Here is a 23,484-nt window from a genome sequence, read left to right on the forward strand (position 1 = left end):
AAAGCTTCTCTGAGGTGTTTTTGGACTAAGAGTTGAAATTACAGGAAGGTGCTAGCCATGTGGTATCAGCAAAAGAGGAGCCCAGAGCGGGAAACTAATCCAACAATCTGAAAGTGGGAACAGGTCTGGATTTGTCTGAGGAATAAAAAGATCAGTGAGACTAAAATGGAGAGAGCGAAGTGGAGAGAGCAAGAGAGAGATGTGAAATAGGCAGGGAATTAACAAGGGGACATTATGATGAAGCCTGAAATATAAGCTTTGAAGTATCCAATTAAAATTAGAAAGAACTTGGGGCGCCTGGGTGGCTCAGTTGGTGAAGCATCCGCCTTCAGCTCAGGTCATGATCCCAGGGTCCTGGGATCGAGTCCCACGTCGGGCTCCCTGCTTGGCAGAAAGCCTGCTTCTACCTTCCCACTCCCCCTGCTTGTGTTCCCTCTCTCACTGTCTCTCTGTCAAATAAATAAATAAAATCTTAAAAAAAAAAAAAATTAGAAAGGACCAAATGTTTTCATATTTTGCTAAGATTGCATCAACCAACTATTTTATGTCCTGTTTTGGTCATTTACCGTCACTAGTTTTCTTAACCTCTGAGCCTCAGCTCTTCCACCAGCAAAAACAGAGAGAATACCTACCTCACAATAAACACGTATAAAAGGGCTGCACAGTTTCCAGTAAGGTGGGTACTCAGTATGTGTTAGTTCTGCTCCCCATTTCCATTCACCTTGACCAGGCTTATCGTCAGGGTAGGCAGGAATTGTGGATTGTAGGTAGAGTGGTAGACTGAACGTCACCTTTTGATGACTCCCAGAAACCAGTACCATAATTCCTACCATCCTGGCTCATGCCACTGTTACCTTCCCAATCCTGCGTAGTCTCTAACTGATGACCGAAGGATAGAGAAAAGGCAGCAGGCCACCCAAGAACAGGGTGACCCACGATCTGCAAAAGCTACAGTACCCCCCCCACCCAAGGTCCAAATCCAGCAGAGCTCCCAATAAGAGTTTACATTTACATCCGGGGCTACACACACCAACCCACCTGTTCTCCCCATTTATTTATTTTCAAAGCTTTTATTTATTTATTTGACAGAGCGAGAGAGCACAAGCAGGGAGAGCAGGAGAGGGAGATGCAGGCTCCCCGTTGAGCAGGGAGCCCAATGTGGGGCTCCATCCCACCGCCCTGGGATCAAGACCTGGGCCGAAGTCAGATGCTTAACCCACTGAGCTGCCCAGGCGCCCCCTGTTCTCCCTATCTAAATGTACATGCATTAACTTCACAGAGTTTAGGTTAAAATGCATTATTTGCCTAATACCTCTGGAAAAAAGATATACTTTCTTTCAACAACAAAATGAAACTAAAATTGCTTAGTGTTACATACAATACCCAATGTATAACATGCAATCAATGTTAACAATTCATTGAAAAACATAACACTCCTCAGAACATACCAGATTTAAAATATCACAAGTTAAAAAATGTCTCCAAAAACACTTGATTTGCTTGCATTTTTAAGCTAGTACCATGTACCTTTCGCAAATACTATTTATCCCTCCTTCGAATGTGATCTTATAAAGATCATTTGCAGATTAAATGTCTGCTTTTCTCAAGATCTTTTTGAGATGAATCATCACATGACCAGGGAAATCAGTATTCCACTAACAACTCCTGAGTTTTTAACACTAACACAGACCATAAAGAAAATATGTAAGTAGACCTTTTTTTTCTTTTTTTTAAGATTTTATTTATGTGACAGAGAGAGACACAGCGAGAGAGGGAACACAAGCAGGGGGAGTGGGAGAGGGAGAAACAGGCCTCCCGTGGAGCAGGGATCCCAGTGCGGGGCTCGATCCCAGGACCCTGGGATCATGACCTGAGCCGAAGGCAGACGCTTAACAACATGAGCCAGGCGCCCCAAGTAGACCTACTCTAGCGATACTAAAATCTTCTAGAAAGAAAAAAAAATGCCCTAAACATATAACCTCTAGAAAAAAAGTTCAAAAAAGGCTCTAATTCAAGAGTTAACAAACATCAAAAGCGAAAACCTGCCTTTATTACTTAGTGAACTTTAAACTGGCAGTCATAGCTAGCTAAAGCATAAATGGACATTGAGCTTCAAAAACGTTCACCAAAAAATTTCTAAAACGCTAAAATATTTTCCTGCTCAGTGTGTCCTCCATTTGGCCAACTTTATTTGGCCTTCCAAGTCTTGCAATGGCAAAAATGGCTTCCTTTTGTTTACTTCTGCCTGTACATTTACAGCATCACTCAAAACAATGCCAAAAAGAAACGTGCTTCGCTCTGGGAAAGCAACAGCATCCTTGTACGGCTGCCATACAGTCCATTCGTAACAGCTTTCTCATTGGCCTCACTCCTCCCTTTGCTGCTGCCAAGGCTCAATGGTCAATAGAAAAAATTTGGAAAGTGCTATGATCACAATAAAGAGGAATAAAATTATGCTTGGAAATAGCTAAATTTATAAAAAGAGAAAAGGTACCGAGAACAGTGCCTAAGCCTAATTCTTTCTATTCTGAACACACTCTTTTCTACCACTAAGGAACGTGAATTTCCAATTAGGCAGAAATCTCTAAGCATATAGGACTATGAATGACTAAGAATTTTTAGCTCTGTAGACTTCAACTTACCCATGCAAGCGTTTTTCATTTCAAACTTTATCATACTTAAAACGTGATTAAAATAAGATTTATGCTTTAAAATGAGTATTCAGTTTGTTGAGTTGGAACATACAACGCGTAAAATCTAGTTACAGTTTTAAAAGGCTCCATACTGCTCAAAGGAGCAGGAGGTATGGCAGGAAGGACACCAGGTCTGGAGACCCGGGTTCTAACCTGATGACTAACATTATCTGGCTATGTTGACCTTAAGCAAGTTTATTCACCTCTCTGGGTCTCAATTTCTGCCTCTATAAATGAAAGAGATCAATTAATTTCTAAAGCCTCTTAAGACTTTAGTTTTTGATTTTTTTTTTTAAGATTTTGTTTATTTATTTGACAGAGACACAGCGAGAGAGGGAACACAAGCAGGGGGAGTGGGAGAGGGAGAAGCAGGCTTCCTGCAAAGCAGGGAGCCTGATGCGGGGCTCGATCCCAGGACCCCGGGATCATGACCTGAGCCGAAGGCAGGTGCTTAACGACTGAGCCACCCAGGCGCCCAAGACTTTAATTTCTTAATGTCTTCTTAAAGCTTCAGGTTTAGAAACTCATCAACACAAAAACTTGAAAACGTTTAACAGTTTTACAAGTACATACAGTGAAGCTTTTAAATGTTTTTTAAGAGAGATCAGAAACCTAGGTTTGTGTGTGTGTGTGTGTGTTTTTTAAGAAACATATCATCACTAGATAACAGCCCCAAGAAAAAAGCCTTTTACTTCTAATTACTATTCTCCATTATTGATTTCTCGAAACTCCATTCAGGGACTTGAACTATAATTACTACCTAACACTTCTCAAATACCGCCCAACACTCTTTATTAAAGACACTATGCCACCTATAACTAATTACCAATCTCATTACTTTCATTTATCACATTAACTGCAGGGGAAAAAATCCAACACAATGTATGATATTAAATAACCTACACATGCTGATAGTTTAACCATGCAGTTTTTATACACAGATTCTGTTTTTTAAAAATATGTATTTTTTAATTTATTTATCTGAGAGAGAGAGAGAGAGAGAGAGCATGAGCAGGGGGAGGGTCAGAAGAAGAGGGAGAAGCAGACTGATCCCAGGGTCCTGGGATCATGACCTGAGCCAAAGGCAGACGCTTAACCAACTGAGCCACCCAGGCACCCTGGATTCTATGTTTTAAAGGAAAAAAATAATTCTCTACCCAGACTTATCAGTGCAACTTCAAACGGAATACTTAGCATAAACTAGAGATTAAATGATTTTAGTATCACTTTTGGATGTCAGACCTTGATTAAGATACAACTGTGGCTTAGGATATTGCAAAGGCACCAATTTGCTCTAAAGTGCCTCCCCATTCCCAATCCCCTTTCTTGTCTCCTCAGGAATGAAGTAAAGGTTTGCCTAATGATTCCCACAGAGACTTCCTAGAGCCCTTTGTATACCTTCGGTTAGATCACCAGATGCTGAGTACACTGGGTCATCTTTTTTTTTTTTTAAGATTTTATCTATTTATTTGACAGAGAGAGACACAGCGAGAGGGAACACAAGCAGGGGGAGTGGGAGAGGGAGAAGCAGGCTCCCCACTGAGCAGGGAACACGACGCGGGGCTCGATCCCAGGACCCTGGGATCGTGACCTGAGCCGAAGGCAGATGCTTAATGACTGAGCCACCCAGACACCCCTGACCCACAGAATTTTTTTTTTTTTTTTTTTTTTAAGAACAGAGACAGACACAGCGAGAGAGGGAACACAAGCAGGGGGAGTGGGAGAGGGAGAAGCAGGCTTCTCGCCTAGCAGGGAGCCCGGTGTGGGGCTCGATCCCAGGACCCCGGGACCATGACCTGAGCCGAAGGCAGACGCTTAACGACTGAGCCCCCCAGGCGCCCCTACACTGGGTCATCTTTAACTCCTTTAACATCTTTAACAGAACCTGGCATACAGCTTGTGTTCAATAAAGTGTGATTGTGGACAGATGCCAACATTAATTTTCACCTAAGGTACCAAGGAATCATATTTACATCAGAAACTAGACAAGGATCATGGGTGGAAGCAAATTTTTTGGAGGGCAATGTGCTAATATATGTATTTTTAAACTTGAATGTAGGAGTCTTTTGACCCAGCACATTTCATTTCTAGAAGTTTATTCTAAAGAAATATTTAGAAATTGCATAATGTAGAGTTACTACAGCACTGTTCCTAATATTAAAAATCAGAAATAACCTAGAAGATTATCCATATGAATTTATTAGATAAACATGTAACTATGAAATCTTATACAATCCTTAAAAAATTCAGGGAGACCTATACGTGGCATTAACCTGGTAAATCTCCATAATACAGCAATTTTTTAAAAAGCAAAAAATTCTAGCCATTTTTGTTTAAAAGTCCCACTTTTGCTTAAAAATGTATATTGAGTACAAATTACTTTTGAAATTTAAGAACATAATAATTAAAATCTTCAACATAAACAAGATAACCCTACTGCTATTTCTTAAGGGGAGGAAAAAAAAAAAAGTCTGTCAGCTCACCTAAGATAAAAGCAACTGTGGAATGGAGGCTTGCTGCTTCAAGTGTGGTCCCTGGGGCCAGCTGCATGGACATCACCCGGGAGCTGGTATGGAATACAGACTCATGGGCCCCACCCCAGATCTACACAGCCTCTACATTTTTAACAAGATCCACAGATGGTCTGGGGGCGCCTGGGTGGCGCAGTTGGTCAAGCATTCGACTCTTGCTTTCGGCTCAGGTCATGATCTCAGGGTCATCCTTGAGACCAAGCCCTGCGTCAGGCTCCATGCTCAGTGGAGTCTGCTTGAGTTTTCCTCCCTCTCCCTCTGCCCCTCCCCACCCTCTAAAAAATTAATAAATCTTAAAAAAAAAAAAAAAAAACCAGATGGTCTGAACTCATCTTAAAGTCTGAGAGGCACTGGCTTATAAGAAATCGCTTAACAGAGCCTGAACACCAGTTCAAGATCCACATGAAAAACAAAAGTATTAGCTGGGTGACTAAGGTTACTTAATCTCTCTGAATCTGTTTCATTCTCCTCAAACACACTATTTTGATATTTCTGATGTTATCAGCAGATGTGAAATGTAAACTGCTCTATAAGGAATGATGAGAACTCAGTTATTAGTCTTAGTGAGTAAACGCTAAGAAGTCAGTAACTTGCTCAAAGTTGATAAATCTTTCCTCGGCAATGCTGGCCATCCAACCCTCTCATAGCAGTTGGGGAAAGGGACTAAGGACTGGAGGGATGGAACCCAAACCGTAGGCAGTTAAGTACCTCTGGAGAGGTAGTCACGTGGGAGTAGGAGACTAAAAGGGAACGTTTACATTTTGTTCTGTATATGTTATGATTCATACACTGTTTTTCACAAAGAGTGCTATACTTCGGTACTGCTATTCAAAGTAGGTCTAAGAAAGGAAGAGGCGGGAATAAGGATCGCATCTCATTCACTACGTATCAATATGCTGGCCTCCATTTAAGTCTCCCTCATGGCTGATCCCAGAGCCAGAGGAAAGAGTAGTCAGAGGTGGTTCTGAGAAGGTGCCCAGACAGCAGCGTCAGCTAAGCAAGACTCACTGTCCATCTTTTAAAAGCTGGAGAGAGGAGACCCGGAGTCACTGTGGATTTCTTCTGAGGGAATCACAGGAGCATCTAGGATTGTGGCACAGGATCTTCCCAGGGCTTGCAGTCCCCAGTGGGTGTACGCTACCAGTGCCACCATAAGCCCCCTTTCCCTTCCTCCTTTTGGAAGCTGCTGCAGGAAGGAACACTGTGGGGACAGAGCTGAGGCTGGCTTCCAGTGCTCCTGGTTGACTACTCCCACCTATTTCCTTCCAGCACAAAATGTGCTAATCATGAAAACATTTCACAATGACTTGCTTGTTATAACCCCCCAATTCCAACAAACCTAATGTAGATCAGAATTAACAACTTCATTAAAAAATGTGATTGAAGTTCAGACTCCGTTTTCAAGTTAATACTTAATTTGTTTTTCTTTTAATGATCTGGGTTAATCATTAGGGAAACGGGGTTTTTTTCATAGTATAAACATTACTAAATTGTTATGTTTGAATATAACATGAATTCTGTTGGCAGTAAGAGTAAGGGACCAATCTGCCCATGATTTATCAGGTTTAATGTATATATACTAACAACATACCAACCACATACTAAAAACAGGTTTTACTGTAGCAAGAGTTACCAAAAACGTCAACCCAACTTTTTACAAAATGAACAGATTCTCTTCTCCCCTGGCCCAACCTCACTTTTTTTCTATATACCTTCCAAATTATCACGAATCATGTGAAAATGTTCAAGGGAGCTCGTGCTTCATAAGGAATTATGAAGAATTTTACATCCTCTGGGGGAGGTCTTAACAGCACAATCATGTTTTACAATGACTACATATTACCTTTATAACCGAGAAAGGTCAAACTACTTTGAGTAAATGATACTGCAAGTCAGCACTCAAAAAAAGAGATTCCCTACCTGATTCCCCCTAATTAATCATACAGAGAATGAAGAGGGACTATGTTCTGAGCTCATTTTATTTTGTTAAATGTTTGCACTTCATTCACCAAGTACCACATGTTAGGCCCAGGAACGGAAATGAAGACAAAGCCTTGGTCCTGAAGAGCTCTACTGGAGGGTAAAACAGATGGAAAAAAGGGTGATAAATGATACCACAGAGAACATACACTGAGTATAATGGGAAAATCAAGGGTACAAGCCTCTGTGATCACCATGCAAAGTAACCAATACACGTAATTTGGAGAGACACAAACCTGTAACCTGAAAGCAGATAACAGATGATATTTCACTGAATGATATTAAATGCTCTCCTAATATCATTCAAGAGAATGTCTACTCTGCTTGAGCGTGTGGATGGTGGAATGTGTGTGCGTGAAGACTGTTTTATACCTACACAGGTCACTTTCTGAATAAATGGCTTTCTGTTATTGAAGCTTTGCTGCATACCTGAGAAGGTACTGTATGGAGGGAATAACTAAGCCTTAGGGGAGAGGTAATCCTGGATTCCACATGAGGCTCCACCACTAACTAAATTAAATTACGTAACCTCTCTGAGCCTAATTGTCTCCATCTATAAAACAGACATGATACCACCAAAGGGCTACTGTGACAAATAAGTTTAGTGTAATTAAAATTTATTCCCACCCCCATACCTTTTCAGTTATTCCTTTGGAACATACAAAGCAATTTAAATATTTACAAAGCACTTACTATTGTGTAAAGCCTCATGACTGCAGACTGCAGGAGATAAGCAGATTATAGTTGCTGTCCTCATGGAGTTTACAATCTTGAGAGGTTAAGATAAACACTGAAGAAATATGAACACTACATTTAAACTTAAGAGATCCTGTATTACTTTGTACACACTTATGTGGTCCCTTATCTCCTAGAAGGTAAGAATTCACACCTAGTACTATGCTTGGGACTTAGCATGCGAAGGAAGGAAGGAAGGGAGAGAGGGAAGGAGGAAGTAGTCCAATGAAATATACTGAATCATAAATTCTATTTAATGCACCTTACTTCCAAATTACAGAAAGTTACTCAGGTACTTTTGGCGGGGGCGGGGGGGGTAGGACAAACAGAAGATAGGTAGCAAAAGGAAGAATCACCTTTTGAAAATACTTTTTTAAACTCATGCCTTAAAAGGAAGCTTTTTTCCCTCATAAATCATAAGGGAATTATAAATTCTTTTTCTAAATATTATTTATTTATTTGAGAGAGAGTGCACATACTCGAGCGGCGGGGGGGGGAGCAGAGGGAGAGCGAATCCTCAAGCAGACTCCCCACTGAGCCGGACACAGGGCTCTATCTCATGACCCAGAGATCATGACCTGAGCCAAAACCAAAAGCCAGATGCTTAACCAACTGAGCCACCCAGGCGCCCCATAAATTCTTTTATAAATGATAACCATTAAAAAAAATCAACATCTTAATGTTCTAATGATACAAGCTGATTCAAAATAAAAACATAGTACAGACCTAAAATACAGCCAGCATGTTGCTCTACTTCAGAGGGGGGCAACCTACAACCTCCAGCCTTTTTCCTACACCTGCAAGCTAAGAATGGCTTTTACATTTTTAAAGATTTGTAAAACAACAACAAAGAAAACAAGACTAAGTGGGTCCAGCAAAGCCTAAAATATTTACTGTCTGTCCCCTCGACAGAAAGTTTGCCAGCTCCTCCTGCTCTACGTGATTAACAGAATGCTGGAAAAAACGACAAAACAGAATTCTGAATCTCTCACCAAATTAAATACTTTAATACTTCCAAGTTGACATTTAAGGCAATTTATAGGATTTCTCTCTCTCCACTCCCCTGCCCACTTGTCTCTTACTGGCCACTTTCTTCACACACAAGTATTTATACAAATATTAATTACAAGATACTAGGCTAGCACAAAAAACCCCCAGAGGCTGACCATGTCTTTTGTTAAATAACAAGTGTTCTAGCACAAGCATTTTCCCAACAATGAGTTTAAGTTCCACAATGGATTGGTAAATCGGGCCTATGTTGACCAGAACCCATGACTTATGCCAACTTCTCCATCTGCACATATTCAATATTGGGGGAGGGGAGGACGCCAACAGTTCCCAGTGCTAAGTCAATAAATTGATAATTAATAGGCTGGAATAACAGTCACCCAGCTTCAATAACAAGGACAAAACAGGAACGAAAAGGTGACTTAGAATCAAATTCAGTAAGCGTGTGGGACACTTGTGGATTTGACAGTTAAGTTCTTTACCACTTACATCATACTGCATGAAGTCAAGAAGGGTTACGGACACATTTAAGACTCTAACAATAAAAAAGTGAAAAAACACCATCTATGCAAGCATAGAAGAGACAGTTACAATCTAATATTTACAAAAGTACTCAAAATCTGGAGAGCGGCATGAACCTATCAGACGAATATATCAGAAAGAAGAACTAAGTTTTATTTCAGCATGACTAGTTAATATGTGATATGGGGCACAGAAGAGTACTAAAAATTACCTTCCAGGACAAGCAACACAAGAATAAAACGTCCCTCTCTCCCAACACTAGAGAGGGAAAGCTAGACACCAACTCTCTCTGAAACTATCAAAACCTGAAAAGCACTCAAAATGAGTCCTCTTTATTCTTCCCAATTAAATATTCTGAAGAAAAAATAAAAAATCCATACACATACTTTAAGAAATAAAGAAATAAAACTTAAAGAAGGATCTTATTTGAACTACTTTATAGAGATGAAAAAGTTTGAGAAAAAGTTTATTATTTTTAAGGAAAGGTCCTTGGTCAATAGTTTTGATGTACTGCATACATACATCTTACACGAGAAACTAAAAACACAAATGTTTTCTCTCTTCCAGAACTTTTTTTGTCCTTAGCTATAAATCCTTAAAATGCAAATCTACAAACTTCAGATACTGAATACATTTGGTTTTTTTTTTTTTTAAAGGTGTCAATGAATTCAAAGTTTCCTTTCCATGCCTAACTTTCTGTAATGGTTTTATTATGATTTCTAATAATGAGATTAGCACTACACCACCAACATAATGAATATACAAATACTTGTATCTTTAATTACAGCACCAATTATTTAACATGAGAAACACCAGCCCTGAAAAAGTGGCTCTGAAACCACTTGTATGCACTGCAGGAGTGTTAATTCACACACTGGTCTTATTAAGCATTTATACAGAACGTTTATATTTGCCAAGTGCTTCATAATCATTTTTATTAGCTGTTTTACTCCAAAACAATCCATGAAGAACTTACAGAAGAGGAACCTAGACCTAGAGAGGAACCAAAGAAAACCAAGTTTACTCTGGAGGAAATAACACCGTTCTCTTACAATATGCCAGATACTTCTAATTACTTTTCAAAAATAAGTTATGAATTAACGAATGTGAAAAATATTAAGGAAATATTGTATTGAATTCTCTGGAAATGCTTAAACACTTTTAAATACTCTGGACTACTATATTTCATTATACAGACACTATGAAGAAGTAAAATTCTCCCAAACGCCAAACTTAATGGCCAAATATAAAAGCGGTATTTTTCACACTTGCTTCAAAAAAAGTCATCAAAGAAGCTCATTGAACAAGCTTAAAGCCGGGTCCTGCAACAAGGAGTCAGGTCGGCCACGAAGAAAGTAGAACCCAGCTAAAAGCAGCGTGAGGAGGAAGTTTTGGAAGCAGTCAGAATCTGGAAAGAGTCTGAATTTGGGGCTCAGCACGCTCAGTTAATACATCTTTCCCCAGACAATGGTTCTAACCAGAACTTGTGGTTTAATCTCAGCACCAGCAATGGATCACGTCCAATGTTTTGGAGGATAAAAACTTGCCCCAGCGCTGGATGTGGAGGAAAGTTCCTTCCTTGGCCCATTTAAACATCCCGAATTTCTTTTATCTTGGTGTTACATCTTAATGAGAAAAAACTCTGCGCTCGCTGCGAGCGCAGTTTGCCTGCAGAGTTGTCCTGACCCCAGGTCTCTCAATCGGAGCCCATAAACGTTAACTCGCGACTCAGAGCTCGACTCCTCATCCAGCTAACAACCCCAGCCGGTAAATTGCACACTCTTCCTCGCCCTCCCCCTCCCTCCTACCTCCTGGGGCCAATTTCGTGACCCACATCCCTAGACCCTGCAGAGCCCCAAACACCGCACCCCCCCATTATACTTCCGCCCCGGTGGCTTCCCAGTTAACCTTCACCCCAGCCCCCACCCCATCTTTGTCTCGCTACCCCAAACACACCACTTCAACGTTCCCTACTCCCAACCGCAGCCCTTCCCCCACCGCCGACCCCCACCTTCCCGGTCTCTTCCCCACCCCCACGTCCCCCACCCTCTCGGCCGGGTCACCCCAGCTCCTCGCTTCCCCAAGCCCCGCAGGACCCGTCCCCTCCCCCAGCTTCCTCTGTCCCTTCCTTCCCCTGCCTCGGCCCCTCCGCCCACGCCCACCCCTGCTCCCGCGGGTCCCGGGCAGGCCTTTCACCTTGTCCATGAGCTTCCAGCACTTCTCCACCATCTTCTTGTCCACGGTGCCGGGCGGGTGGGGGCTGAGGTGGTGGTGGTGGTGGTGCGGCTGGAAGGCGTCCTTCATGAGCCCGATCAGGCCGCCCGAGCCCGAGCCCCCGGAGCCGCCGCCGCCCCCGGCCCCGGAGCTCTTTTTCACGTTGCCGGCCATGACCCGGGGAGGGTTGGAGGCTGAGCCGCGTCCGCCGGCTCCGCTCCGCTGCGAGCGAGGAAAAGAAGGAGGGCGTGAAGGAGGGGCCTCTCCCGGCCGCCGCCGCCGCCGCTGCCGGCTGTCCGGGCGGAGGGAGGGGCGGCCGCGGGGAGGGGAGTGGGCGGCGACGGGAGCGCGGGTCCGCGCGGGCGCGCCCCTTCCGAGCGCGCGAGCCCGGGGGCTGGAGGAGCGCGCGGAGCTCGGGGAAGCCAGCGGCCTGGTCCGGACTGGGTAGCGACCGCTCCTGCGCCACCCCCTCCCGGGCCACAGCTCCCGGAAAGCCGCGGCCAAGTTTCCGCGCCGCCTACCCCTCCCCTGCCCCCAGGGGCGGGCCCAGGCGGAACTTTTGCGTCTGCGCCCTCTGCTGGAGAAGCCGGGAAAGGGAGGGGGCGGGGCCTGGCATGGAGTCTGCGCACGAGACAGAAGCCGAGCCCGCCATGTTCCTTGTGGGCTGTAAGGTAGGCGTTCTTTGAGTAGGTTACTGGGATATTTAAGTGAAGACAAGTAGCCGTGGAAAGAACCTCAACGTCAAGTCTTTCCCCCATACTTGACAGATGAGGAAATTGAGCTTAAAGCCATTTGCTTCTTCACATTGTGGGAGAAAAACGGAAGTTCTTTCCCCACCCCTTGGTGTTTTGAACTCATTAAGTAGGCGCCAAGAACAAGAATGTGACTGCTGCGGATTGTTCAAGCCTGATTACAGCCCAGAAAGGCTTGAGACACTCAGGCTGCAAGCTCTTCTTCCAGGCCCTTTGACCTTATGAAAACAAAACACTTCCCCCTTTTTTGGCTTCTGAACACTAGTTCCTTTTTCTGGGAATTGAGTATGTACTTAAGATTCCGCAGCTCAGCGCATTGGGCTCCACGCATTGCGCCGCAGGTCAGCACCGCCAGCACCAGGCCTTGACCACAGAAGCTGTGAGACAGCTGTGAGCTCTGGCCAGAGGAGTACTCGCTCCTCTCATGGAAGAGAAATGCAGTTGCCAGTCATTTCCACTTCTCTAATCTAAAAGTTCTGCTGGAAAAACTTTGAAAAAAGGGAACTTTCTTCCTAAAGAAGGAAGTGCCCTGCCCTTATTTGCTAATTCTGAGCCTCCTCTTTGGGAGCTTGCAGGCTCTAGTGTGCCTGTAAGTACTCGGTTCCGTCTTAGATCCCCCACCTGGGTCTTCCACAAAGCCCTTGACTGATAAAGGAGTTAAGTTCATCGCGGGCTCCTGTCACAAGAGAAAAAAAAAAATCTGAACTCAAGGACCCATCAGCCAGACATCCTTGAGCATGGCCTTTACCTAAGATTGATTATGGAGTCAACATTATCATTTCCTATCAATAGAATTTCCTTTAATCAGTTCCTACCTAGAAAGAGAAGACATCTCCCAAGGGAAAACCTAGGCAAGCCTCTTAGATAATTGTCAAAACTTCCCATTTACCATCCTGGTTGCAGGCCCTCCCTTCCTCTCCCCTGATCTATTTATTGAAACCTTTTCCTCACTGGTTTCCCTGCCACCTCCAATCCACTCTGCCACTAGACCAGTCTTCCTGAAGTATAGCTCTGATCGCATCAGAAAAAAACTTCAAACACTGCTGATTGTCTCCTGGATAAAGTTAACAGTCATGATCTAACTCCAAACTACCTTGCAGTTTTATACTGTTCCAATACGTATATCCTATGCTGGGTGACTCCCAAGTCACAAAATACCACAACTCTTTCTTTTTTTCATCACCATTGCTGAGAGCGTTCCCTCTGCCTAAAGCGTGCTACTGAAGTCCAGTCCATTCTTCAGAACTCAATTCAAATATTTTCTTTCTTTCCAGACATTCCAGCTAGAAATAATCCTTTCCTCCTCTAAATTTCCATAACCATTTATTCTCACAGCTACCTCACATTAATTTGTGCTATGCTGTCTCGACTTTGGTCTTCCACCGTAAGTAACATAGTGTAAGTACACAGGGTATTTTTCCCCCTCATCATCAAACCCAGATTTAATGGAATACAGGCAAGAAATTAACCCTTGGGCCTATATGGGTTCGTCTGGGTCATGTACGCATCTCTGGCTTCCTGTAAAGGCTTCCAATTTGTATTATCTTCAGTACCACCTGGATAGAATGTAATGGTATAATTTGTACTTTGTTTCTGCTTGCAGAAGCCATATTTCTTGGGGCGCCTGGGAGCCTCTGACTCTTGATTTCAGGTCAGGTCATGATCTCAGGGTCATGAGGTCGAGCCCTGCATTGGGCTTGCACTGGGTGTGGAGCCTGCTTAAGATTCTCTCTCTCTGCTCCTCCCCCCTCTCTAAAAAGAAAAAAAAAAAAGAAGCCGTAATTTTTTTAAAGATTGATTTATTAGCGAGACAGAGAGCATGCGCATGCGCGCGCGGGACACACGCAAACGGGGCGGGGCGGGGGCGGTGCAGGCAGAAAATCTCAAGCGACTGCGACTCTGCTCGGAGTGCGGAGCCCAAGGGTGGGGCTCTATCTCACTACCCTGAGGTCAGGACCTGAGCCAAAATCCAGAGTTAGTTGCTTAACTGACTGTGCCGCTCAGGCGCCCTATAAAAGAGAAAAAGCCATATTTCTTTAAATATACAAATGACCTGGGCGCCTGGGTGGCTCAGTTGGTTGAGCGACTGCCTTCGGCTCAGGTCATGATCCTGGAGTCCCCGGATCGAGTCCCGCATCGGGCTCCCTGCTCTGCGGGGAGTCTGCTTCTCCCTCTGACCCTCCTCCCTCTCATGCTCTCTGTCTCTCATTCTCTCTCTTGCAAATAAATAAAAAATCTTTAAAAAAAAAAAAAAAAAAAAAAAAAAATAAATATACAAATGACCTATCTCTCACATTCGAATAAAGCAGAGAGAGTGACAGTTCTCTCCTCTATATCTCTTCAAAACTCCCAGATGGGATCCTATTCAAAGGAAGACAGAGTTCTGCTGAGATGATCTTTCCTATTTTCATTTCTAAACTGAAGTTAATGAAAAAAGAAGGAAAGATTGACTTTTTTCTCCCCCCCACAATTTTTACTTGGCTTGTTTTCAACGTATACTAAAGATGGGACTGGATTGTTGATCACAATGTCATTCGCATTCTTGGCTTGTTCTAGAGCTGGCTCAGTTTGTATCATCACATCATGTGATATGGGGCACTTTTCTTATTCCATTTCACCTTCACCCAAACCACATCCTCATTCTGCACCTGAAAGTCGGTTGACTGAACATATTTGAAAAGTAAATGCTTTTCTGAGGCATGATATGTTGTTTGTATTCAGTAAGCCATGTCCTCAAAATGTCATCCCATGCATCAGCGTAACGCAGAAACTAATCATTCCCTGGAAAATGACCCCAAACAGGCTTCTAGATGAGGAGAAGGACTGCGGCAAGAATGTCTACTGCATTCCTATGCAGGGGCAAAGAGTTCTGGAGGGAGAATGAAGGAAAAACAAACTTCAACATGAGAAGAAAAGTATTCTCCAGATTTGGGAGTTGTGCACAAAGTTATCTGACCCTGGGGTACAGGAACTATAAGCCCCGGAAAAGGCAAGCCTGGTTCTTCTCTTTCCTCTGTAAAATGTCTGAAGGGTCAGAGAAGTACCCTGCAGCCACGAAGGTGACAAATAAACATGAATCAACCCCCACCTGAATCTGTCCACTCCCCAGAGGAAGGATTTTTAAATCCCAGATCTCAAAGCTATTTCTTCAGATCTGCTCCTGACGACAGGCAATTGGCCAAAAGTGTTGAGGGGGACAGAGATAGAGAGAAACATCTAAAGAGTCTGCAGGTTCCTTGATCCACAAGAGGAAAATCCCTGACATTTTTGCTGTTTTCATTCTAGCCAGTAGGGTGCCCAGAGATCCAGGTGGCAGACCGATGACAAGTCTCCAGAATGGCACAGGGCTGGAAGAAGGGTGGGGACAAGGACAAGTCCACCCATCATACTCCCTTCCCCAAATTTGTTTTTCCAACCACTCATGACCCCCTCAAGATGGTAGGAAGTATCCCGGAGAGGGAGGCGGCCCCCCAGACAAGGCCCAAGAATTTAAGTAGAAAAATTAAGGAGACTCCTGAGGTCAAGCAAGTCCACTAGAGGGAGCTCCGACCAACTCAATACTGAGGGGAGCCTAGCAAAGTAGTTTCTCGGCACCAGGCTGAAAATCAGCCACATTAGGGAATAGGGGAAGAGAGGCAATAAATTAAGTCCCCACAAGGGAAGATAGCCCTGTGAATACCCAGTGAAAATCCAGGCCTTTCAGGATTTACAGAGTCAAAGACTTAAAGACCAGGAAACTGAGGTTGCACAAAATTAAATGCCTTGCCCAAGGTTGCATAACCAGAGGGGGTATTAGAACTCAGGGCTCTTGTCTCTAACCAATATCCTTTCTTCTGCATTTGCCTCCCTCTATGTCAGCACCCTGGAGTCCTTGGGTCTACCTCTCCTCTGTGTCTCCTTTCTCTGAAGTGAGAAACTCTCTCGGCTACCTTCTCCTGCACTTCTTTCCCTCATACACGATAGAATGCCTTCCCAAAGCCTAATAATGTCATGTGCTCGCTCACGAGCCCTAGGGATGTAAATCGCCTAAAATGGCTCCTGTCAGCGCTTTTCCTCTGTATCAGCACCACAGCATCGTATCAGATGTGTAAATCTGTAATTTGTAAGTCTCCAAACTTTAGGCACTGCTACATGGAAATGAAGCATAACTAACCGGCTCTGAAGCCCTTTCTCCTCAAACTACATTTAGGATTTAGGGATAAGGAGAGAAGCGACCCTCCAGGACCTTGCTATTTTAAGCTTTGTACTTGGCACATTCCACCTGTCTGTGAGCTCCATGTTTCCCAGTTACCTGGGCAACATTCGGTCTCCAGAAACCCAACCGTGCAGTTCCCAGTTCTGCCCTTGAAGGAAATTTGTCACCCTGGATTGGCTCCCAGAACCCAGGCTCCTCCTCGGGCTCCCAGCTGGTTGGGCCTTTTCTCTGCCCCTCCCCATCAGTGGGTCCTCCCCACAGGGAGACACAACAGAGGCCAGAGAGGATCCCGCAGGTAGGAAGAGGCAGGGTAAGGATGATGGAAAGAGGGAAGGGACAAGTACTGAGATATATTTTCTCCAAAAGAGGATTGAGAGGAATGATTTCTGCCCATAGAACGTGACTGGTAGAAAGAAACAGCTCCACCCTCCCCACATCCCAGCCTTGCCTAAGGTTCCAAGGAGACCAAGAATGGAAGCTTCTGGAAAGTAGAAGAGACAGACTTGGAGACTAGAACTCTAACTCTCCTGGGACTCCTGGTTCAATCTAGGGGTCAGGAAAGGAGCCCTGTGCCCAGGGCATAAATATGAGTCCTCTCTCTCCCCAGGACAGCAAGGAGATGCCACCCAAGACCAAAGAAAAAGGGAAGAAAACTGGGGCACAGAAGAAGAAACAGAATGCGGGTGCTGGTGAGTCAGGGCAGCTGGAGGTGAGTGCCTCCTGCTTCTCCATGCTCTGGCCTGGAGACCAAGTAGAGTTGCTCCAGAGAGAATGCAGCCCTCTGCATGACAAGATGGAGCTTTCATGACTCACCCCCCTCCCCCAGGTCCCATGGAGCTGGGAAATTGGGGAAATCAGCATGCACCCACTCCGTGATGCCCTTCTGGCTCTGTGCCTTCCTTAATATATTCATCACCCATATTCCGTGTACCTACTCTGTGCTGGGCAGCCGGGACGCAGGGGAGAACTCAGTAGATTGCCATCAGAGATCCCTCATTTAGAGGCCCTCAGAACTGCAGGAAGAAAGTCCAGGGTGTGGGCTGAGGATGGGGAGACATGAGGAAGGCTGAGATCATGACAAGCTGAGGCTTTGCCAACTTGCCAGGGCAGATGTGGAGGCCAAGTCCGCGCACAGGCGGACAGTGCTGGAGAAGGAGCTGCTGCAAGACCACTTGGGTAAGAAGGGTGGAAGCTCTGGGACAACAGAGGTGGGGCAATGCGGCATTTTGCATCCTGGAGGCTTGGACAGTTGGAGCTGTGGCAGGAGGCTGAGCTGACCTGTCCTCCATCCCCTGGTGGAGAAAGGAAGGGGTGGGCAGTGAGGGTGGGTGAGGATAGCTATTTTTTATAAGCAGAACATGGAGCTTTTCCTTCCTAGCAATGAAGAGCTCATGGGATTCTAGGGGAAAAACCAGCCAACCAACCAGCCAACCCAGAGAGAGAATGAGAGGCTGGAGATCTGCCACCAGGTTCCCAGAGGTGGGCAGAGTCTATCAAGCCCACAGGGCCTGATTCAGTGGGATCCCCAGCCAGGTGTGAGGACTGCTCTGGGACTTTTCACAGCTCTTTGGAGGGATGAGGCCCGCCGGGCCAAAGCTTCTGAAGAGCAGCTGAGGCAGAGGCTGCAAGTGCTGGAGGCTGAGTTGGAGGAGGCCCGAAGTGAGGGGAAGGCCATCTATGCAGGTGTGTGGTTGGTCAGGCATGTGGGCAGGAGACAGGGGCCTGGAAGAGGACAATCAAGAGGGCCAGAGGATGCAAGGAAGGGAACCAAAGAGGACTTCCATCTGCCCTGCCTAGCCCCAACCTTCCTGGCTCAGCATGAATCAGGCAGGGGCCTAAAGGAACCCAAGGAAGGTCTCTTGGATCCCCGGCAGGAACCTTCCAGGATGCCCGATGCCATGTGCTTTTTGGATTACCTCCAGCTATGTGGATTACAAAAAATTACATGGCTTTTGTCTCATTTGTGCCTTGGGAATGAGTGAGGAGAAGAGCTAGAATCCAGGTCCTGAGCTGGAACGGGGAAAGGAGTGTGGTTTCCCAGCTCTTCCCCAGGTGTTCAGGCTCTGTCAGCTTCTTGGAATTTCGAGAACTGGGAAGGTCCCTATGCTCCTATCCCATTGGGCCAAGCAGGCCCTTCCCCACCCACAACTTCCCTTCATTTCTCCACTACTCCATCCACACCCGGGTCCCTGGTCACCCTCTGCCCCCACCACAGAGATGAGTCGTCAGTGCCGTGCCCTGCAGAAGGAAATGGAGATCCACAGCAGGAAGCTGGAGGAAGAAGTGACGGACCTTCGGGAGCAGCTGGGTAGGCTTCCCCACCCCCCTAAGCCCTTTCTCTCCAGTGCACTGACAAGGTCCAGCCTGCAGGGGTGGACTGAAAATGGTCCTTCTCTAGAAGACTGCAGTCTAGGCTCTTGGACCATTTTCCCCACTGACTGTCCCACCATGGAGGATTGAAGCAGAGGGTTCAAGATGGCAAAAATCTCTACGTTGTAACTAAAGCAGACCTGAGTCTCTCACCCCATCTCCCTCTCTTGATGGTCTCTCCAAATCCAGACCTTTCTCCCTACCCCTGCCGTGTCTGTCACAAGCGAAATATATTCCCTCCTAGCTGATTTTTACAATGAAACTAAGGAAAGATATGTGACTTATTTACTTTCGTATCTTCAATGCCAAGTGCATGCCAAGTCCTACATAATTATTGCTAAATAAAGGAATGACCCTTGCAGATAAGCAGAAATGTAAAGAACAGGAAGTTTTTCCTTTCTCTCTTGGTTAAGGAATAGAATTGAACTATCTTAGCATGGGACATAAGATCTTTCACAATTGTGGTCTCAAAGTTTTCTTTCCTTTTTTTTTTTTTAAGATTTTATTTATTTATTTGAGAGAGAGAGAGAGAAACAGCATGAGAGGGGAGAGGGTCAGAGGGAGAAGCAGGCTCCCCATCGAGCCGGGAGCCCGACGTGGGACTCGATCCCAGGACTCCGGGATCATGACCCGAGCCAAAGGCAGTTGCCCAACCAACTGAGCCACCCAGGCGCCCAGTCTCAAAGTTTTCTTAACCTAAAATAGCCTCAGTTTCTTTCTTTCTTTTTTTTTTTTACTAGGTGCCACGCCCAACGTGGGGCTCGAATTCATGAACCTGAGATCAAGGGTCTCAGGCTCTACCAACTAAGTCAGCCAGGCATCCCTAAAATAGCCTCAGTTTAGCTACAGATACCCAAGAATTGCTTATCTGCCAGGCAGACCCTGAATTCCTTTCCTAATCCTTGCCTTATCTCAAATTTAAACTCAATCAGCATTTATGGAACACCTCCTGTAAATACTAGGTATTTTCCCGTACATTCTCACATTTAACTCACGGTAAGCCTATAAGGTTTGTATCAGTCTGTCTTTAAAGATGAAGAAACTGAGTCTCAGAGAGAGGCATGTCCGAGGTTACACAGGGAGTAAGTGACAACCAGACTTTGGACCCACATCCCTGTCCCAAGTCCACTGCTCTCTCTGCTGTACCTTAACGCTATACGTCAGCTCCTTATACGGGCTGTGGGGAAACTGATGATCCTGGGGGGAGTCTGGAATGATCCCATTCAAGTTCTGCTTTTTAGGTGCCTTTGGAGACTCTGTTTACAGGTAGAGCATCACTATGCAGTCCCCTTCATCCTTCCGCCTTGCCCTGCAGAGACGTGCCAGAGGGAGGCCGAGGCTGCAAGGCAAGAGGCTGAGCAGGCCCTCGGAGAGCGGGACCAGACTCTGGCTCAGCTTCGGGCCCACATGGCAGACATGGAGCCCAAGTATGAGGAAATCTTACATGTAAGCCGCACTGTTGGAAGCCCAACCACCCCGGTACCTGGCACTCCCCCATCCCCCAGACCCCAACTAGTCCATGCTGTCATTGTCATCAATGACAGACCAGGGGGAAGGAGAAGCAGCATCCCCACAGGGAACCCTGCTCTGTCTTGAGGGCAGACAGCCAGGGGACTACAACCATGCCTACTTACTAAGAGTAAGAACTTGAAGACGTCACCGGCAAGGAAAGCTTACAGACCAGCCTGGGGCACCCCTCATTCTACCCTCTCCCTTCCTGGGGCCTGAACCTTGGTGTCTGCAGGGCAGCCTGGACCGACTCTTGGCCAAGCTGAGAGCTGTCAAGCCTCAGGGGGACGGGGCTGTGCTGAGACTTCACGCCAAGTACAAGGAGCAGCTCCACCAGTTTGGACTCAACCCCCTGGATCTCTGAAGCTGTAAGCCGCTAGTGTCTGGGGCCCTTGGAGGCTCCAGCAATAAAGCTATCCTGATGTAGAACTCAACAGAACTGTGGTCTGTGGCTTTTTGGCAGATATGAGTGTCTCCTTTTGGGGGCATGTTGGTTCTGGACTGACCCATTACCCTGAAGACCGAAGGAGAGGAGAGAAATTTGACAAACTCTCAACTCCTCTCTTAGAGAAACTGGGCCCCATGCCTTGAGTCTGGGGCCCTTCTGGTCCCTTCAAATCACCATCTCCTATCCCCCTTCCCCCCACCAACAGAGGCAGCCTGATGTGTGGGGGGCAAGGCCATTTCTATAATAGGCCAATAGTGACCAGGCACCAGCCCCCACAATCCTAAGGTGCTTACAGAGGGAAGGTGTAACTGGTCTCCAAATTCTTGCAATATATGTGAGAGTCCAGGAGTCATGCCTAGGGCAAGTTCCATCTGGAACAATCCTAGCCAGCCCCACAGCCCACCTATAAAGGGAAAACGCCGTGTTCCTCCTCTATTTTATGACACCACTCCCAGTACTACTTCACTTCCAGTCACGTGTGTGTGTGTGCGTGTGGACGGGTTCCCCCACCAAGCAATTCTCTAACAGCTCTGTGGACACCAGCTGGGGATCTTACAATTTAACTCAATTCTGGCACTACTGATGTGAAGAGAGCATCCGATCCCACAGGCCACAGGCTCAGTTCCACAAGACTGTCCCCACTTCAAGCGCCAGTGTCAAGTCCAGCTTGTCATCTGGGCTTCTGACCCACTGGCCGAAAAACAAAGGTTCCCACGACCCCCTCCTTGGGTTCCATCATTTGCTAGAGTGACTCACGGAACTCAGAGAGACTGTTTACTCGCTAGTTTACCAGTTTATTATGAAGGACACGACTCAGGAGGAGCCAGGTGGCAAGTATGCCATGGGCAAGGCACGAGCTCGGAAGCTCCACGCTCTCTTCGGGGGCACCACCCTCCCAGCACCTCCGCGCAATGAGCAACCGGGAAGCTCTCGGAACTTCATCCTTTTGGTTTTTCATGGAGGCTTCACTATGGAGCCATGACCAATGACACCATTGGTCGTTGGTGAGTGATTCAACCTCCAGCACTTCTCCCCTCCCAGGAGGTCCGGCGTGGGGCTGAAAGTTCCAACCCGCTAATCACATGGTTGGATCCCCTGGCTACCAGTCCCCCATCCTTAGGTGCTTTCCAAAAGTCACTTCCTTAACAAAGTTAGGTGTGGTTGAAAGGGGCTTGTTATGAATAAAAGAAGACATCTTTATCACTCTCACTACTTAGGAAATTCCAAGGGTTTTAGGAGCTCTGTGCCGGGAAAGAGTATAATTTATTATAAATCACAAAATCACACCACTCATCCATGGGAACACAACTCCCAAAGCTCCCATAGGACTCCCTCTGGAACCAGAGGACAACCCCCCCCGCCCCGCCCCCTAGTGGGCCTGCCTAAGGCCTCTGGCCACACCTTCTTCTGGGAGGCGGGCCCCAGGGAAGGGAGGGAGACCCTGGGCAATCCTGTGATTGGAGGTGTCCAGAATCCTAGAGCTGTCCCTTCTGGCTTAAAGAGAGCTTCTCAGCTCCTACCATTGCAAGCAGGAGAGTGAAGACAGGAAGGCCACTGGGCAGATCTGTGCAGGTAGGAGAGGACTACAGCAGCTCTGACGCTGGAGCCCAGTCCTGAGAAGAGAGAAGGTCATTCAAGGACGATAAGAGTTCCTTTTCCCGGCCCCCACTTGCACTGCAATGCCCAGGAATGGCAGCTAGTTCCATGGGTCCCTCTGTCCCCACCTACCATGGCCTAGCGTCCCAATCCGCATGCCCCACACTGCTTCACCCTGTAGCCCTCCTCGCTGACTCCCCCTATCCTTCTCTGGCTGCTGATGGTCCATCTGTCTCTTCTTCCTCACCTCTCCAAACCTGGGGGGGTTGCAGGCTTCCGAGCCCGGGCAAGACCTCGCTGCCAGCTTCAGGTGGAGGGGTGGCTCAGCCTCGGCCAGCTGCTGAAGCTTTTCCAGGTCATTCTCTCCACCCATGGGATACCCGTTCACCTCCAGAATCACATCTCCCATTTGCAGCCCTGCCCGGGCCGCTGAGCCTCCTAGGGTCACCTGGTGGCGAAGAGAGGGGTGACAGAACATGGGATACCATGGAAAAGTTGCTGGACGTTCTAAGACCTTGGGCGGGAAGCAGACGAAGGCTCATCAGGAGGCAAACGGTTGGAAAGATCCAAGGTCCGTGGGGCATAAGTCACCTGGGAGATGAAGATGCGAGGCTCACTGGCCACACAGCTAAGTCGGAAACCATAGGCACCGCCCGGCCCAGGATACAGGGAGCACTGGTGGGAGCCGCCCAGGGCAGGAGGCGTGGCTGTCCCGTCATCTGGTAGGTCCTTGGTTTCAACCAGAGAGGCTGAGCAGGTTTCCTGGGGAGAGGCAGGAGCCTCCGTGCTATCCAAGAAGAGAAGTGGAGACAAGCGAACCTGGAAGGAGGCGGACAGAACGGACCCGTAGCTTCTCCCTCCACCTGAGCCCTGCTCCATCCCTGCCCGCACTCCAGCTCCCCCCCATGACGGGACAGCCACGCCTCCTGCC

General features: G+C 46.5%; 3 protein-coding genes across 3 annotated transcripts in view; 1 reads left to right on the forward strand and 2 right to left on the reverse strand.

Annotated features, from left to right (window-relative positions):
- The window catches only part of CBL (Cbl proto-oncogene), a 76,049-nt gene extending 64,150 nt beyond the window's left edge, over positions 1–11,899 (reverse strand). Inside the window, exon 1 of the mRNA XM_021696339.1 lies at positions 11,666–11,899. Coding sequence (XP_021552014.1) covers positions 11,666–11,857 — 192 coding nt within the window. The 5' untranslated portion in view covers positions 11,858–11,899. The remainder of the gene's footprint in view (positions 1–11,665) is intronic.
- Positions 11,900–12,212: 313 nt separating this feature from the next.
- Positions 12,213–20,933, forward strand: CCDC153 (coiled-coil domain containing 153). Its single transcript, XM_021696542.1, has 7 exons — positions 12,213–12,354; positions 17,238–17,319; positions 17,741–17,806; positions 18,194–18,313; positions 18,846–18,938; positions 20,316–20,446; positions 20,745–20,933. Exons 1-7 carry the CDS (start codon positions 12,298–12,300, stop codon positions 20,871–20,873), a joined length of 678 nt encoding a protein of 225 aa, XP_021552217.1. The 5' UTR covers positions 12,213–12,297; the 3' UTR covers positions 20,874–20,933.
- A 1,239-nt stretch (positions 20,934–22,172) lies between these two features.
- Positions 22,173–23,484, reverse strand: part of PDZD3 (PDZ domain containing 3) — a 3,991-nt gene continuing 2,679 nt past the window's right edge. Inside the window, exons 7-9 of the mRNA XM_044919500.1 lie at positions 23,145–23,372; positions 22,801–23,001; positions 22,173–22,570 (exon numbers count right to left, since the gene is read on the reverse strand). Of these exons, the coding sequence (XP_044775435.1) occupies positions 22,541–22,570; positions 22,801–23,001; positions 23,145–23,372 (459 nt within the window). The 3' untranslated portion in view covers positions 22,173–22,540. The remainder of the gene's footprint in view (positions 22,571–22,800; positions 23,002–23,144; positions 23,373–23,484) is intronic.

The sequence above is a fragment of the Neomonachus schauinslandi genome, chromosome 11 (assembly GCF_002201575.2).
Source record: "Neomonachus schauinslandi chromosome 11, ASM220157v2, whole genome shotgun sequence".
In the NCBI taxonomy this organism is placed as follows: domain Eukaryota; kingdom Metazoa; phylum Chordata; class Mammalia; order Carnivora; family Phocidae; genus Neomonachus; species Neomonachus schauinslandi.

Excerpts from the sequence above, each read along its gene's own strand:
- CCDC153 (XM_021696542.1), top strand. The coding sequence starts at position 12,298 with ATGGAGTCTGCGCACGAGACAGAAGCCGAGCCCGCCATGTTCCTTGTG. Across the intron at positions 17,320-17,740 it reads GAAACAGAATGCGGGTGCTG|ATGTGGAGGCCAAGTCCGCG; the intron begins GTGAGTCAGGGC and ends TTGCCAGGGCAG. Across the intron at positions 17,807-18,193 it reads GCTGCTGCAAGACCACTTGG|CTCTTTGGAGGGATGAGGCC; the intron begins GTAAGAAGGGTG and ends GACTTTTCACAG.